General features: G+C 34.1%; 2 protein-coding genes and 1 pseudogene across 2 annotated transcripts; 2 read left to right on the top strand and 1 right to left on the bottom strand.

Annotated features, from left to right (window-relative positions):
* Window positions 1–8,908: 8,908 nt before the first annotated feature.
* On the bottom strand, window positions 8,909–10,018 carry LOC142639354 (cytochrome b561 and DOMON domain-containing protein At5g47530-like). The gene has a single exon (XM_075813546.1). It carries the CDS (start codon window positions 10,016–10,018, stop codon window positions 8,909–8,911), a length of 1,110 nt encoding a protein of 369 aa, XP_075669661.1.
* Window positions 10,019–10,823: 805 nt separating this feature from the next.
* LOC142639353 (small ribosomal subunit protein RACK1 pseudogene) lies at window positions 10,824–13,598 on the top strand (annotated as a pseudogene).
* Window positions 13,599–13,634: 36 nt separating this feature from the next.
* On the top strand, window positions 13,635–16,273 carry LOC142639351 (protein NARROW LEAF 1-like). Its single transcript, XM_075813545.1, has 3 exons — window positions 13,635–13,646; window positions 13,697–13,840; window positions 15,607–16,273. Exons 1-3 carry the CDS (start codon window positions 13,635–13,637, stop codon window positions 15,877–15,879), a joined length of 429 nt encoding a protein of 142 aa, XP_075669660.1. The 3' UTR covers window positions 15,880–16,273.
* The last annotated feature ends 928 nt before the right edge of the window (window positions 16,274–17,201 follow it).

Here is a 17,201-nt window from a genome sequence, read left to right as displayed (position 1 = left end):
TTTTTTTAATAAAGTAGAGGAAAAGAAAATAACAGAAGAAGAGCTTAAACTTCTACTTTGCTTTTTAAAAAAAAAAATTGGGTTTGCTTTGCTTTTATAGTATTCATGATTAACCTCGCAAATTTAGAGATAAATTATCAATATTTGAGTTTGAGTTTAAGTTGGACTTGTTAGAGAGATAAAGTTTCACTCTTTGCTAAGTTTGGATTAAACAAAAATAGTTTTGTTTTTTTTTTTTAAAATGATAATGATGAGTTTGAGTTTAAGTTGGACTTGTTAAAGAGATAGAGTTTCACTCCTTATTTATTTAAATAAATTAATAATTTTATTTAAATATTGTGCTGACGTGAAAAATTGTGAGAGTTTCAGAAGTTTCAGTTTTATATATATACTAGTCGCTAACTCGTGCTATACACGGAAACCTATCTATTTGTAAGGTAAACTAAAATAATTTTATAAAAAATTAAAGAAATTACACCATTACATAATTTGCTCTTGTATGACTTTAATTTGTGTTACAATTTGACGGAGAAGCCATTGCAGGATATATGCCCAATAATCTTCATGATTTCGAATTCGGCTAAGAATCACAGGTTTCAACTTTCAAGTACAACTCGTGAAGTGGAGAAGATCTGGGCTATTGAGCCAATTCTGTGAAGTGAAGAAGCATAGTTGGGGTTTTTGAGCCCATTTCATGAAGTGAAAATTTGGGCTTTACAAATTGCCTTCAAAAACAGACGGGTTTGTTGTCGTGTTCTGCATATGACACATCACTCATACACACACTACTCTGTTTTGGGTCAAATTATTATTAAGTTTCAGGTCAAACAATTTTTTTTTTTCTAAGATAATGATTTATTCCAATGCAAAGTAGATGAAACCTAACCTAACCGGATTGATATAGGTTTCTAAGATAGAGAAACAGTATAAATTTTGAGTTTGAGTTTAAGTTGAACTTGTTAGAGAGATAGTATTTCACTCCTTGTTAAGTTTGGACTAAAAAAAAAATTATATAAATAAAATGATAATTTTATTTAAATAAAAAAATAATAATGATGAGTTTGAGTTTAAGTTAGACTTTTTAGAGAGATAGAGTTTTACTCCTTGATAAGTTTGGACTAAACAAAAATATATTTATTTAAATAAAATGATAATTTTATTTAAATATTATGCTGACGTGAAAAATTGTGAGAGTTTCAAAGGTTTTGGTTATATATATATAGACTAGTTAAAGGCCCATGTGTTGCATGGTTTAAAAATAAAAACCTATGTTATTTCATTTTATGATTTAATGAAAATATTTTGTTTAATACAATACTATTTACTTTTTCTCTATCTCTCTTTTTCTAATGCATTTCAGTTGATTCTTAGACATATTCTCAATGTCGACAGTGATATATGCACTTTTAATTTTTTGAGCAAATAGCAAATTCAAAAGTACAATTTTTTTCATGTAAATGAGGATTCAACATGGAATGTAATTGAGGTTACATTATTTTGCACTTCTTTGCAAATAGCAAATTTGAAATTACATTTTTTTTTCCTGACAATGTAAATGAGGATTTAACATGGAATGTAATTTCATTATTTTTTTTTCATCTAGTTCAATGTTATTTTAGCATTTCTATGCACATGAATGGAAATATCCATGAAAAAAAAAATTAGCATATTAACACATTTGTCAAAAAAAGAATGCAACACCCAAAACGTGTACAATAAACTACGTCAACCTATCCCACATAAAACTTTAAACTTTATATAGAATTAGTGTATTACAATAGCTTAAAAGTAAATAAAATTTTCCAAACTCAAATCATTCTAAAATGAAAACAGACATAGTTTTGAGATGGTAAAGAAGTCATTAAAAAGAAAAAAAAAAATACTGACATTATATCAAAATATAGTAAACAATGACGTATATACTTAATGTTGATATTTATTAACAGTGGGGAGTGGGGACGTATGGTAGATTATTTCAATCTGAACCTAAGTTACCTATATTAGAAATGATTGACGGCTTTTCAGTATTGAGTTTAATCTTCTACTATGATTCAGAGTCAAATCTGAATCGTCTTTTCTTTTGCGAGAGAGAAATAGAGACTTTTTGAGAGACTATTTTTTGGATAAACAGAATGAGAGAGATCTCGTTTGAAGAATACGTAATAGTTAAAAAGTGTTATTTGATGCGGATTAGTATTTGATATTCCAATTGTGATCAAATTCTTCTTCTTATTCTTTTTTGTCTTAGGATTATCTATTTAGTTTTTGGAAGTGGTATTTGAGAATCACCACATTACGTTTTATAAATATAAACATGTAGTGTATTAAAAAAAATAAGATTAGATGGATTAGATGAAGTGGAATTTTTGAAAATTACCGCATTACCTATTTTTTTTATTTACATATATAAACGTGTAGTGAAGTAATTAAAAAATTAAGAAAGTTGCTGCTTTTTTTTATAATACACTACACTTGAAAAATAAGGATTAGATGAAAATTTTGGATTGTAATCAAATTAAGATTTATATCAACTTAGAAATTATAGAAGATTTTTTTTTTAAAAAAATCTAAAAAGATTTCTGCAATTTGATGAAGCCACTTGGCGTAATCACAGCTTCTAAGCTCAACTTTTATTATATAGTATATGATATAGATAATGTGGACCACTAGGTACCAATTACGAATTACCATTACCCTTTTTTTCCTTCCTTTGCCTCTACATTGACTAGGCATGTGTGGTACCCTTGTGTAGTAATTTATGTATTTTTAATTTAAGGGTCCGTTTGGAATCCACTTATTTTGCTGAAATTGAAAAGTTTTTGCTGAAAGTACTGTAGATAAAAATAAAATTTAGCTAAAATAGTACTGTGAGACCACATAAATAGTACCAAAAAGTAAAGCGAGGCCATTGAATAGTAGCAAAAATAAGTTGAATAGTAAAATAAGTTGGCAAAAATAATCTTTTTTCCAAAAGGAAACTGAATGAGCTACATGTCCATCAGTGATCATTTCCTTCCCATCCATTCCCATCAAAACGTTACAAAAAAAGACTAACTTTACATGTAACCAAATTACCAAACCCTCCCACATTACTCACAATTCAGTCACCTTATCACTTCAAAAAAAGTAAAAGAAAAATTCAATCACCTTAAAGCAACCGCATCCGTTCTTCTAAAAGATTCTATCTATTTTACCCATAAAAAAAAAAACTACTTTTTCTATTTTATCCTATTCTATTGTCCTTTTCTCTTTGTCGTTTCTTCTTCTTCTTTTTTCTTCCTCTTCTTTCTTCTTCTTTCTCTCACAGTCAAATCAACTCTCCATCACAAGCACCACAAGCATCAAAACCCATAAGCACCACCAATCTCCATTGACCCATAAGCACCTATCAACACCACCAGCACCGATCCACATGGGGCGATGGTGATGACGACAGTGATGAAATTGCCTCTCCCTCACCCCCTCTTGGTTGAAATCATCTCTCTGATCACCAATCCACGATCACCGATCAATGATCCATAATCAAAGCACCACAAGCACCGATCCATTATCCACAAGCATCGTTCCAGGCGACCCACAGCTACAAGTTCACAAAAATGCTCTCTTTGTCTCTATTGGTGTGTTCATGCATGTGTGTATTTGATTTTTGGTTGATTTTGTGGTGTGACCGTGTGTGGGTTTGTTTTATTTTTGGTTGATTTTGTGGTGTGTCCGTGTTGTTGTGGTGGTGGTTGGTGGTGCTAGGTTACAATGGTGGTGGTTGGCAGTGCTGAGTTGCAATGGTGGTGGTTGGCAGTGCTGAGTTGCAATGATGTGGGTGGTGGTGCTGGGTTGGCAGTGGGGGTTATCAGTTGCAGAGATTATGGATTGAAGAGAGAGAGAGAGTCAGGGGAAGAGAGAATGTGAGGGGAGAGAAAAATATTAAAATAATGTATAGAAAAGCTACGGTAATCATGCATATATGCACGACTACTATAGCAGTTTTGTATATTTGCACACCTTTGTAAACACTGATGTGGGTGTATTTTTGGTTAAAATGTGCAAAATTAAGCACTTTTTGTATTTTATAAACTTTTGCAACCACTGATGCAGTTACTCTTATCATCTTTAACTAGAGTCTATATCTTACAACCTAGATAAGATAGAAGCTTCCTTGGAAGGCTTTCTCTTTTCTCTCTTTGACCTTTATTTATTGTCTTTATCTAAGGTCTATATCTTACCGTCTAGAACAATAGGCTTCCTTAATAAGACATAAGCTTCTTTGAGAAGCTTTCTTTTTTCTCTTTTCTCTTTTTCACCATGTTTGTTTGGTGGAATTTTAAGGAGGATGGAAAACTGAAAAGAGAAAAATGGAGAAATAGCATTTTTAGTATCCAATTGGTAAATATTATTTTTGCCAACTTATTTTACTATTCAGCTTATTTTTGTTACTATTCATGGGTTCCACTGCACTTTTAATACTATTCATGAGTTTCATTGAACTATTTCAGCTGACATTTACCTTTAGTTTCAATCAAATAAACGGATCCTAAACAAACACTTAGTGGTTATTTGGTTGAGAGAGGGAGAAAAAGTGACCCGAGCCCACCAAAATGTTCTCTCCAAAATAAGGAGAAAACTTGGGTGGAGAATCAAGTTTAAGCTAATCAAAATGCCTATGTGCAGTTGCTTTTTTTTTCTTTTTGTTCCTTTATTCTTGTTTACTTGGGTCTCTTTAGTATGTTATTCTTGTTTACTTAATTTTCCAAGATTCAAGCATTTACAATTTAATTACGTTGGATTTCAAGCTCAAAAGAGCGCACGGCACGAACATGGCAAGATCAGTAGCCGAGGGTTGGCAATGTCGTAGTGAAAGTTCACCGCTGGACGCTCTTTAACGACTGGAACAAGTACCAAGGGAATCCTCCAAAGACGTGAGGATCCCTTGGGATTCTGATAACATGGGAATATGTGCGAAGTGGGAAGGAAATGATGACTACCCAACTAACAAGAGACTATAAGAGGAAGAAGTGAGCAAAGGATCATGGTTGGAAAAACATCTTGGGGAGGGAAATACTCAAGGAGTGTACTGGGAAACACAGGGGAAGGAGAGGGAAAACACGGTGAAGGAGGTGCATTAAGGTTAGGAGAGGGCAAACTAGGTGAAGCTCAGAGCCCAATTGGTAGGATTGTGCCAAAGCCCACATATAATTTAATTGGGAGCCCAAAGACCATCGTCTAACAAGGTTCTGGTGCTCATAGTAGTATTTCTCAATTCTATTTTCTTATTCTTTATTTTATTTTCTATTCCTGTAATTATTTTTTTTTCAACTATACAATTTGATCTTTTCTTTTCTTTTTCTTTTTTTCCTTTCATTTTTCATCTCTTTTTTTCTCCTCCACACACGTATCGCCATTCCACACTCCTCTTCATCTCTTTTTTCTTTTTATTTTTCTACCTTTTCTCCTCCAGGACCTTCACACTATCTTTGTCCTCTTTGTTTTTATTTTTCTACAGACTAGCAGACCGTTGCACACCTTTGAGAGAAGGCCAGTGGAGATTGAGAGTCACCAAAAGGACAAAGCTGTCAGACTCACCATGCTCCACCACCTCGTCCTCCTCCCTAGCACCAGATAGAATGGCTTGTCTCTTCTTTCTTTCTTTTTCTTATTTTCTTGGACTGATTCAACTTTGTTGTTATAATAATAGATAGATTTTGTTTTGTGTTTCCTGTTTTGATTATGTGAGACGTTTGAGTCTCTAAGCGAAGCAAAGAAACTAAAACAAAGAGATGAAAGGAGAGAGAAAGAAATGTTTTTTTTTTTATTGAATTGTTTGATTTTTAAGTAAAAAAAAAAAATCATTTGGAGTTGCTACAGTGTTCTCTAAATCAAAAGAACTGCTTTAGCAAGTTCAAATTTTTTTTGGAAAAGTTTTGCTTTTAGAGAAGCAATTGGAGTGAGTTTTTGATGTGTTTGTTTTCCAAAATTGGTTTTAGAGAACCTATTGGAGATGCTCTTACCCATATATTATTTCATACACAATGACCAAAGCACCCCTAGTTACCTACAAAATTCTCAATCTGACAAGCATGCATGTCTATAAATGTTTACATCAATGTAACAATCACATACTTTGTTGTTTGACCAAAGAATACGATATGGCCAAGCACAATATTTTCAAAATAAAGCTTAGATAGGTCCAAATGACTATCAGAATCAACTTGTCTCCTAAGTTTTGTTATGAAATTATTGTGAAAATATTGTACCTGTAGCACTACTCAGCAAAAAGTTTGAACTATATATATATATTCCATCGGTTCTTTTAGGACTACACTATTTGTTATAACTTGATTATATGTGTGAATGTGATTGGTGAACCATCACATTCACATTAATCCATCAATTTTTTACCAAGACACCAAAGTTGTTTCTATGGAATTGATGGGACAGAGAGTCTCATCCCATAATCCATATCGGTAGTTTTTCTTTTAAAAGTTGTGAAAATTTGGGAAAATTATACTTTATCACTCTAAATTATACCATTGATTGCACTTTGCATTTTAAACTTTTCGAAAGCACGTTTTGCTATCTAAACTATGACTACTATTACACTTTGCACCTTAACGTCAACTTTGTTGTTAATTTGAATGGAAAAGTATGGCATCACGTCAAAAGACTAATATCATAAACTTTTATTATATAAAAAGTGATATCATAAAATTTTATGGTAAAGTTTTTTTTTTTTTGGTTACTCCATCATGAATTTATGATAGTTGCATAATATTTATCAGTAAGGTTTTTGTTTTTTACCTTGAGGTCACTAAGAATTAGTAGGTATTGATATTGTGCCTAACAATAGTGTACCACTAGAATAATAATTCTCAAGGTTATACTATTGATTTAAAAGATCCTTGATTAGTATCATGTAGGCAACAATCATGATGTTTTCTTTCATTTAGCAACTTGAAGAGAAATTGTGTGTGCTTCATTGGCTTTGTTATTTGTGTAATTATAAAATATTTTGGGAGTACCAAAAATGTGTATTTTCTTCGTTCACATGAATTGTGGTAGAACCCATAATGTGAACTTATAACTTAATTTTGACCAAAACATCTGTGAGGTCCCGAGGACCAATAACCCGAAGACCCGAGGAAAAGAAGGCCGACATGCATAAACAAGAGGAGGTGAAGGAGTAAGGGAAGTTACCTGGGGATACCTGAAGATGATGTGGCATGGGCACTGCTGACATAAGGGTTACAAATATCCGAAGGTGGCAGGCTAATTTAGAGTGTTGCATTAAATGCCCGGCAACAACCATTCTGGCCGCATTAATTGGAGGATACCAACTCAATCCATTGCATTAATGTGGACATGACCTGAACAGTGCTGAATACAAAATTAGAACTCTGCTCCATTACCGACAAACAGGTGTCAGAGGGAAAAACATAGTAGATGGTGAGGTGTAAGGCCAAGATGAAATGAACAAACGATATAAATAAGAGTCAGGACACTACGGAGATAGGACTTTTTGTTGTTGGACCCTCTCTACCAAATATATTGTATAAGGATCTTTGATCAAGAATCGAAGAAGGGGTAGTTAATCAAGTTTGTGAATTCTCAGGTCCTTACAACATCAATAATAGAATTTTAGATCTTGATCATTTTGAACCCCAAAAAAAAAGGCCTCTTTTTTTTTTTTTTTTTTGCTGAGTTTTTTTGGGATTTTGCAATTGTTTGGTTCTAACATCCCTAAAGCTCAATAATTAAATTGACCTTTCCTTTTTTTTTTTTTTATGATTGTCATAGTATATTTTGAAGCTGATTTTGGACATCCCTCAAATTTACATACGTACAAATTAAACATTTTTCTTTCTCAAAAAAAAAAAAAAAATTACATACGTAGTAGATATGAATATTCCATGAATTTGAGCAAAACAACTGAATGAAAATTTATATCCACGAGTTGTAATAATAATATTGTGGGGAGTAAAAAGACCATGATGGAGATGTGGGCCTTTGGGGCCATGCTAAGGAAGGCCGACCTGCTCTTGGGTTTAGAACTTGTTAGTACTACGGGTCGGCCCATACGCCGAGGATCCGAGGATCGAGCCGAGGATGAATTTCCCCTCGGACGGACACCGGAGAACCCGGGACTTTATGGTAAAGGTTAGGGAATGACACGGTCAAGACCAACGGTTAAAGGGGGTAAACCCTTGAATGTCCTAGAAGCACCGATGTTAGAGAAATACCAAAGATAAAGGCTGTCACCTCCACATTAAAGACCCTGCACCTACCACCCTGACCGCATTAATGGGGAAGTGACACCTGAACAGTGGAAGGGAAACTTCTGGTTACTATTCAAAGGCACTGAGAAAAGAAATATCTAGGCTAAGGGGGAGTTGGGGCAACACGTGTATAAAGTATCAGAAAGAGGAGTATTTAAGGAAGAACCTAGAACAGAAATGGGGGGCTCCCTTCTTTGTAATCTAAAAAGAAAAAGAAAAAAGAGAAAGAGATAATATAAGAACAGCTATCGGCTTACGTCCGAGCAGGTTGAGTTACAATATTCCTTGTTGTTTTAATGTGTTTGCAATCTTTGGCTTGTCATTTAATCCTCAAACACTTCTAACCTGGGTTTCAAACCCACATTCTACAAATTCATATTGTTTAAGGCTCATTGGGCCTGAGCCCGTAACTGTTCTTGGGGCCAGGTGCAATTGTGCGCTTACAAATACAATAATGGATGATTTGAATGTCAATAATACATTGAAAATGCCAAAGACGTTTGTAGTTCAAACTACACTTTAAGGTGTTCCTAAATTCTAAAGAAGACATTTAAAATTTAAATACTACTCTCTAACTATCAAATTACCCATAAAAAAATTACATTGTAAAGTAAGCATATTAATTTAGAAATACATGCTGATCATGAATTAAATGGACTAGCTCCATCCGTTGTCTCTAGGTTTTTAGTTTTCCTACTAAAATATGAATAACAAGCTGTACCAATTTCCAGTAGCACCGCAACAGCACCCAATAATGCAAGTATGCTAATATAGGCTTCTTTCCACTTTTTTCCAGGCTTCAAAATATTAATCCCTATAAATACATTACTGATGCTCAGAATGGTTGTTCCATAACCAATGCAGATATGTATTATATTCCAATATTTCCTGTACTTGAGCTCCTTCGGCCTAAAAATAAAGAGAGTCTGAGCTGTTGCAAGAGAAAAAAGACAAATGCCAATGTATCCGTGCGCCTTTTGATTAAATCCAGATAGTTGAACACCAAGGTTGAGTCCAGTTGTCCAGCCCATTATACCAACAATGTACCCCAAAGATTGACATATGACATGAATATGGAACCATGCCGACTCTGTTGTTTTGAACACCTTTATATACCTTGCTATAACAACTCCTAGAGGTAACATAATACCCCAACCAATAACATTCAAGCCTCCATGAATTTTCTTCATTACCATAAATCTTTCTTCTCCTCTAGTCTCTCCTGATAGAAAATTCAAAGTACCATAGGACTGAAGATTGTCTTTAGAATGACTATGAAAGCCAGGAACATTATCCATAGATATTGGACCTCGTTGCCACACATGATTCACCACGGAGGTTCTGCTACTAAACATTAACGTGGCAAAAATGGTGATTGAGTTATTTGCATAAATGGCTGAGACACCATAGACAGGAAAACTTAGCTTCCCTTGTTCAAGAATTGTTTCACGACTGGTTATAGAAGATGTATAGGCTATTAGTCTCCCATCACTTCTTGGGTGTGCAACAAAAGCTTGAGCGCCAATCATACCAATTGAAGTGGGATTGATGGCCCAAGCAATCCAAGTTGAGTAGTTATAAATACCCGATTGCCTAAAAGCAATTTCAACCTTGTTAGATGATATATTGTAATTCCAATACAGGGTTGAATTTAACACAGCCAAATTTGTGCATGAGGCAAAGTTAGAAAACTCGGACGTAGAAGAACACTGTGCCTTGCATAAAAAGATGGCAGTCGAAAAGAAGACCATGAGGAATAATAATAATTTGTTGAAGAAAATCCTAATCATGACTCGCAAACCAAAACCCAAATGAAAAATATTGAGGAAAGATCGTGAAAGAAAAGGAGCACTTGAAAATATATCTTGAGGGTATTTTTGAAAAAAACAATATCCAACTCCCTCTCTCTCACACACACAATCTCTGTCTCTCTATCTCTCTATATATATATATACACGTATATATATAGTGCTTTGGTAATTTATGGTCATTTCCTTTGGCTATTTCTAGCTAGTCTACTTATACTCAGACAGCATTGTTCCAGAGTTTTATTCAATTTTGTGACGTTTTTTTTTTCTTATTGGAGGAATGTTATATATAATGTTTGGACGAAGTACACGTGTTTTTTTTAAGTCACAGAACGCATTTATAGGTCACGTTACTTAGACTACACCTGGAGTAGTTTTAATTTTATCCATTGCCACACAATAAGTCAGAGGATTTTCCTATGTACAGTTTGGAAATAACTTTTTCATAATGTTTTAGATAGGTTTTTATTCCTAAATACTCCTAATTTAGAAACTTACTAATTCCCTGGTCCTTACCACTCCCCTCCTACTTGTTCTTGGAACTCTTGTAGAGTTTTTGTTCAAAATTTCAAATTGTGAACCGGAGAATTGTTATATATAGGGTTTGCCTTAACTTGTAAATTTTGTTTTTTGGATTGAGAATTATGGTAGAGTCCGGCTCAATCTATTTAGAATTTCTATTTCTTAGCATTGAAGTAGTCCAACTCCAAAGCAGCATGTTTACTAACAAAATTCCCAACCTGCAGATATGTCAATATGTAAGAAGGAAAATGGTAGTTCCACAAAAAATCGCACAACTTTTGCTATAACTTGGCACACGGTGAGTTGTGAGTGGTAAGAAAAGGTTGTGGGTCCACACGTTCACCACTTACAACTTGTAATATGGAGAGACATGGTAAAAGTTGTGTAATTGTTTGTGATTCTAGCATTGCTCTTGTAAGGAAAAGAAAACATTCTATGTAATCAAAGTATCACAATCAGATACTTTGTTGGTTCAACAATAAGTTGGGATTTTCTGACCAATAAGTATTCACATCTACTTATTTAAAATTAGAGTTGTAAACGAACCAAGCCGTTCATAAAAAGTTTGAGCTTGATTCAATAAAAAGCTCGTTCATGTTCGTTTGTTTATAAACAAGTTATGCTTGAGCCATAGATTTAGACTTGTTTATTAAACAACTAGAGCCCAAGCAAAAAAAAAAAAAAATTTATTTGTGAACAAGCTCATGAATATTAGAGCTTGATATAAAACAAGTCAAGCTTAGACTTATTTATAAACCTGGTATAAGCTTGATATGTGCTTAATTAATATAAGTCCATTAAAAATATCTTAATAACTAGTCGCTAACCCGTGCTATGCACGGAACCTACCTATTTTGAGGTAAACTAAAATAATTTTATAAAAAATTTAAAAAACTACACCATTGTATGATTTGTGTTACAATTTAATAAAAAAGTCATTGCTTGAATGTACAATGACTTACAAAAAAATTGTTAGACAATTTCAAATACTGCAAAAAAATTAACTCAAAAATTCAAATATTAAAACTTCTGAAAGACCAAAAAATATTAAAGAATCAAATGATTTATTGTTTAAAAATTATTAAAACAAAACAATATATATATATATATATATGTATATGACTAAACAATAGAGAAGTATAAGAGAAAGATGGGTTACATTTGAAAGAATAATTTCAATTATTGCAAGCTTTTTTAACTTGTAAAAAACGGCTAAAGAGAGCTTGGTGATTCATGTATGAAAATTACTTTTTAAAAAATACATGAAAAACTGTAAAATAATGTTTTTTTTTTTTTTTTAACAAAGTAGAGGAAAAGAAAATAACATAAGAAGAGCTCAAACCTCTACTTTGCTTTTAAAAAAAAATTTTGGGGTTTGCTTTGCTTTTATAGTATTCATGATTAACCTCGCAAATTTAGAGATAAATTATCAATATTTGAGTTTGAGTTTAAGTTTAAGTTGAACTTGTTAGAGAGATAGAGTTTCACTCTTTGTTAAGTTCGGATTAAACAAAAATAGTTTTGTTTAAAAAAAAATGATAATGATGAGTTTGAGTTTGAGTTTAAGTTGGACTTGTTAAAGAGATAGAGTTTCACTCCTTATTTATTTAAATAAATTAATAATTTTATTTAAATATTGTGCTGACGTGGAAAATTGTGAGAGTTTCAGAAGTTTCAGTTTTATATATATACTAGTCGCTAACTCGTGCTATACACGGAAACCTATCTATTTGTAAGGTAAACTAAAATAATTTTATAAAAAATTAAAGAAATTACACCATTACATAATTTGCTCTTGTATGACTTTAATTTGTGTTACAATTTGACGGAGAAGCCATTGCAGGGTATATGCCCAATAATCTTCATGATTTCGAATTCGGCTAAGAATCACAGGTTTCAACTTTCAAGTACACTACAAAAAACGCGCTTTTGGGCAGCGTTTTTTAGCCGCGTTTTTGTAAAACGCAGCTACAGACAGGGGTTTTGAACCGCGTTTTACAAAAACGCAGCTCCAGGAAACACGTATAGCCGCGTTTACTAAACGCGGCTATAGACTCGCACTGAAGCCGCGTTCTTTGGTGTTGAGGCTGCGTTTGGCAGGTAGAATTTCAGCCGCGTTTTTAGAAACGCGGCTACAGGGATTTCTTTTTTTTTTTTTTTTTTTCTGGAGCCGCGTTTAAAAAACGCAGCTCCAGACCCGCAGAAGCTGCGTTTCATTAAACGCAGCTCCTAAATGCAGAAGCTGCGTTTAATCAAACGCGGCTTCTGCATTTAGTATAAATATAAAAATAAAAAAAAATAAAAAAATAAAAAACCTTCCCTAAATCATTCCTAAATCAGATCGCAAAAAAACCCTAAATCAGAAACCCCTCCTCCATCTGCCCAAACCCAAACTCTCTCTCACTCACCTGCCCAAACCCAAACTCTCTCTCATTTCAAAGCTCTTCTTCGGCCTCACCGACTCCTCCTCCTCCTCTCCCGTGACCGCACGATCAAGCTCTAGAACACCCTCGGAGAATGCAAGTTCACTATCTCTGACCAAGAGGCGCACCAGGACTGGGTCTCAAGCGTTCGTTTCACCCCCAACACTCTCCAACCCACCATCGTTTCGGCGTCGTGGGATAAGACTGTGAAGGTTTGGAACTTGACCAACTGTAAGATTAAGAACACATTGGCTGGACACACCGGGTATGTGAACACCGTTGCGGTTTCGCCCGATGGGTCGCTTTGTGCCAGTGGTGGGAAAGATGGGGTGATCCTTTTGTGGGATTTGGCTGAGGGGAAGAAGCTGTACTCGCTTGACGCGGGTGCCATTATTCATGCCCTCTGCTTCAGTCCTAATAGGTACTGGCTTTGCGCCGCCACGGAGCAGAGCATTAAGATCTGGGATTTGGAGAGTAAGAGCATTGTTGAGGATTTGAAGGTGGATCTCAAGACTGAGGCTGAGAAGGCCGATGACACCACCTCTTCCAATAGTACAAAGAAGAAGGTATAATTTCAATTTGAGCAATTGTTTTTGAATTTATATTGTGTGTTTATGTTGATTTCAGTTATTCATTAATCAATTGAAGCGAAATTTTTTAAACTTTTTTGGGGCAGGGGCCTGGAGGTGTATGGTGTGATGTGGATGTTGTGGAATTCTCCTATTTTGGTGCACCTGCTCCAACTCCCAAAGAACAATTATATACAGAGCTCATAGATGGCTTGACAGGAAGTGATCCATGCATTGGCTCTGGCTCCCAGGTAATTTTTTTCTCTTTGACCAAAGTCCTATTTCATGTGCTTGTTAAATTTCAGGGAAACTTGTTCGCAGAACATAATGGAAGCAACTCTACCCAGTTTTGGAGAATTCTTGAATATACCATGACAGAGCATTGATCAATCTTTGCTGCATGGAAGTAGGAGTTTTTAATAATTATTCTATAAATCTATATAATGTTGATCAAAATCTCTTTTCACTAGTATTATTTATCACTCATGTTGTAATATTTCTTCAGTAAATCATGACAATATTAATTGAACTGGTAATAATACTTATAAGTTTACATTTCAACCTTTATTGTGATAACCAATGGTAGGTTCTATAGTCTTTTCATTGCAAACTCTATTAAAAATAGGACGTTTAACCATGAAATTTTATATAAAGAAAGTATATATTGAAAGCATTTTGATAGTGCATCACTTTTTTCCAATGAAACATCTGTTTAAAATTTAACTGTGAATGTTTGTTTAGAAAAAATAAAATTTAAAGCACTTTGATCGTGGAGGAAACTTATGTATCACTTTTCATAATTTACTAATGAAAAGTGGGCCATCTGTGACTCATGAAGAAAGCTATATCTACTCTTTTCTACTATTTGTAATGGTTGATTCTGAAAAGCTGCAAGAAAGATCTGGTAAGCCACCAGTAAGCGTTGTGATCTGACATATATTTTGTATGTGTGGGGCCTGATTTCTGGATCTGGGTTTAATGAATGCGAAATGATCACTAATCTAAGTTTTATTTCAACTCCTTTGTCATCTGTGATTGGTTAAAGCTAAATATCTTGACACCTTTGGTTCTAGTCTGAAAAAGTGAAGTATTTTAGTTCTGTACCAATATATACACATTTTTAAATCATCAAAATTAGATGACAGATTAGGGACACCTTTGAGTGGGATGATGTCAACTGTTCACATGAAATGATGGGGAGATCTCAACTGCTAGCTTTCATATTTATTTTCTTCTCCTCATATTAGTATAGTTTTATTTTTCTAAGATAAGTTGGCTCACAAAAAGGTTCTTTGTGAATTTCTTTATGTTATTGTAACCTTTGGTGCAACAGCATTTGATCGAATACAGTCTGGCTTTTGGCTTTCTTACCTGGTGAATAATTGCATGGCCAATAGTTTGTGCCAAGATAAACTCTGCTGATGGTTTAGTGCAGATTGTCTGTGTGATTAGAACAACATTTATACATTTTTAGGGAATTTCAGAAGACGTGAATTATATATTTTCCCCCTTACCTAATATGCTGAGAACTTCTAGGGAGGGCAAATGCTTGGTGAACAAGTAATCTTGGAAATGAGGAAAAAAAGAGAAAGAAAGTCGAGAGACATGTTTTTCAATGCTATCTTTGTATTCATGGTGTATGCTAGCAAGTCATTTACGAACATAGCTGTCCATCAAAGGTTATGATTCTTATGAAATAGGATTGAAGGCAGCTTATTTTTAGTTATGTGTTTCCTTTTAGCTGGTAAACTGTATTGTGTAGTACTTGTAAAGCTTCTTATCCTTGTCTTGGTGATTCAACCATATTTTATTAACTTGTTAATTAATCATTATGCTTGGCCAAACTTTTTCAACAGCATTTCTTAAATAGTGAAAAACATTTGCAATGTTTTTGTTAGGTTGTTTACTATCTTTCATTTCCTGATTCTCAATTTTCTAACAACATTTGTTACACACTAGTAGCTAGTGTCTTCACTTCTGCTCGTGAAATTACCTAATTGCTTTTTTGCTTTTATAGGTGGCAAGCCAAGGGACATATGGAACCTTGGGCGCTATTGTAAAAAGCCGAATAGGAAATAGACAGGTTGGTTTTCTCACAAATCGGCATGTGGCAGTTGATTTGGACTACCCAAATCAGAAAATGTTTCATCCATTGCCACCCAACCTTGGACCCAGGGTGTATCTTGGTGCTGTGGAGAGGGCAACTTCATTTATCACAGATGATCTTTGGTATGGCATCTTTGCTGGAACAAATCCAGGTAATGTAGTTCCAAATTGCAGTTATTGTTAATGAATTACCTGGATTATTGGCAAAAACTTAAAAGCTTGTTGTGAATTTATGAGTCATATTGTAGAATCCTGCTTCTGTAAAGTCCAAAAAGTTGCTATCTTGCTGACTAAAAAAATAGTTGGGATCTTTGATTGGAAAGTGTTTCTTGAAGGACACTGGGGATACTGTCATGCAATATTTATAACTTAATCCTATGTTCTTTGTATTATGGGTATTACCTGTAGACCAGGCTGTTCTTTGGATCAAAATGGAGGCACCCAACCAAAATGAAAATCTCAACCTTAAACTTATTGTCTTAATCACAATGCAAATTTCTCTCCTGCACCCTTGGACTGAAGTGCTCCTAGCTCAACAGGTCAAGCTGTTTTGTAAAATCAGTCATGTGCACTGTAAATCAACCCATACCAAACTAGGTTGTGCCTGTTTACACTGGTCTGAACATTGTGTGCCCTTCTAACCTTTTGATTAGTTGATTGTTGCTCAAATGGTAGATTTTTAATGATAGTGCTTGTAAATCCGTATAGAGGGGTGTAAAGTTATTGAGGCAGGAAATACTCTTTGCCAAATCTATTGAAACAGACTAGGGTAAGTTTATTGAATATTTTTTGTTATGTATTGCAATATGAGGGAGAAGGCTCATTTTAGCATTGCCTGCAGAAATCTAAGTAGTATTTAATCCTCTTTCTTGAGGATCTTTTGGCTTTGTCCTGGTTTAAACTATGAAGCTTATGTTTAAATCTGGTAGTATCGTTGAGAATAAGATGGTATTAAAATTGGAACCCAAGATTTGGAACTTAGCTAACCCACTAATTCTGCTTATTTTATACGAAGATCTGGCTGTGTTCTTTATTTGGCCATGCAAAGTAAAACCAAAGACTGTGTTTTTTGAATATATAATAAACTTGAGCATGCTAGATTATTTGCTTATTGTGTCATGGGGGGTTTAGCTTAGCACAATATACAATAAAGTTGATGTTGTTCTTTTATTGCTTCAATTAGGTAATTGAGTATTACGTTTAGTGGTTTAGTGGGCCTGTTAATTGATTAAAACTTAATTTTGTAGTGCTGAATGATGAATGATCTTCAATATAGTAATGTTGATTTGAGCTTAATTAGTTCAGATAGCCATCATTAAAAAAAACTTGGATGATTTGAATCCATAGGAATTAATGCACTTTTAGCAACTAACAAAGTTTGCTAAATTTAATAGCCTTTTTGATGCAAGTGTCAATAAATTTATGCATATTATAGGTATTATCAGCTCCATTCACTCTGTGAATAACTAAAACGCACTAAATCATGCATAATACAAAAAGCTATCG

Source organism: Castanea sativa, chromosome 6 (genome assembly GCF_040712315.1).
Source record: "Castanea sativa cultivar Marrone di Chiusa Pesio chromosome 6, ASM4071231v1".
NCBI lineage: Eukaryota > Viridiplantae > Streptophyta > Magnoliopsida > Fagales > Fagaceae > Castanea > Castanea sativa.
This window is presented reverse-complemented; position numbering and strand designations above follow the sequence as displayed.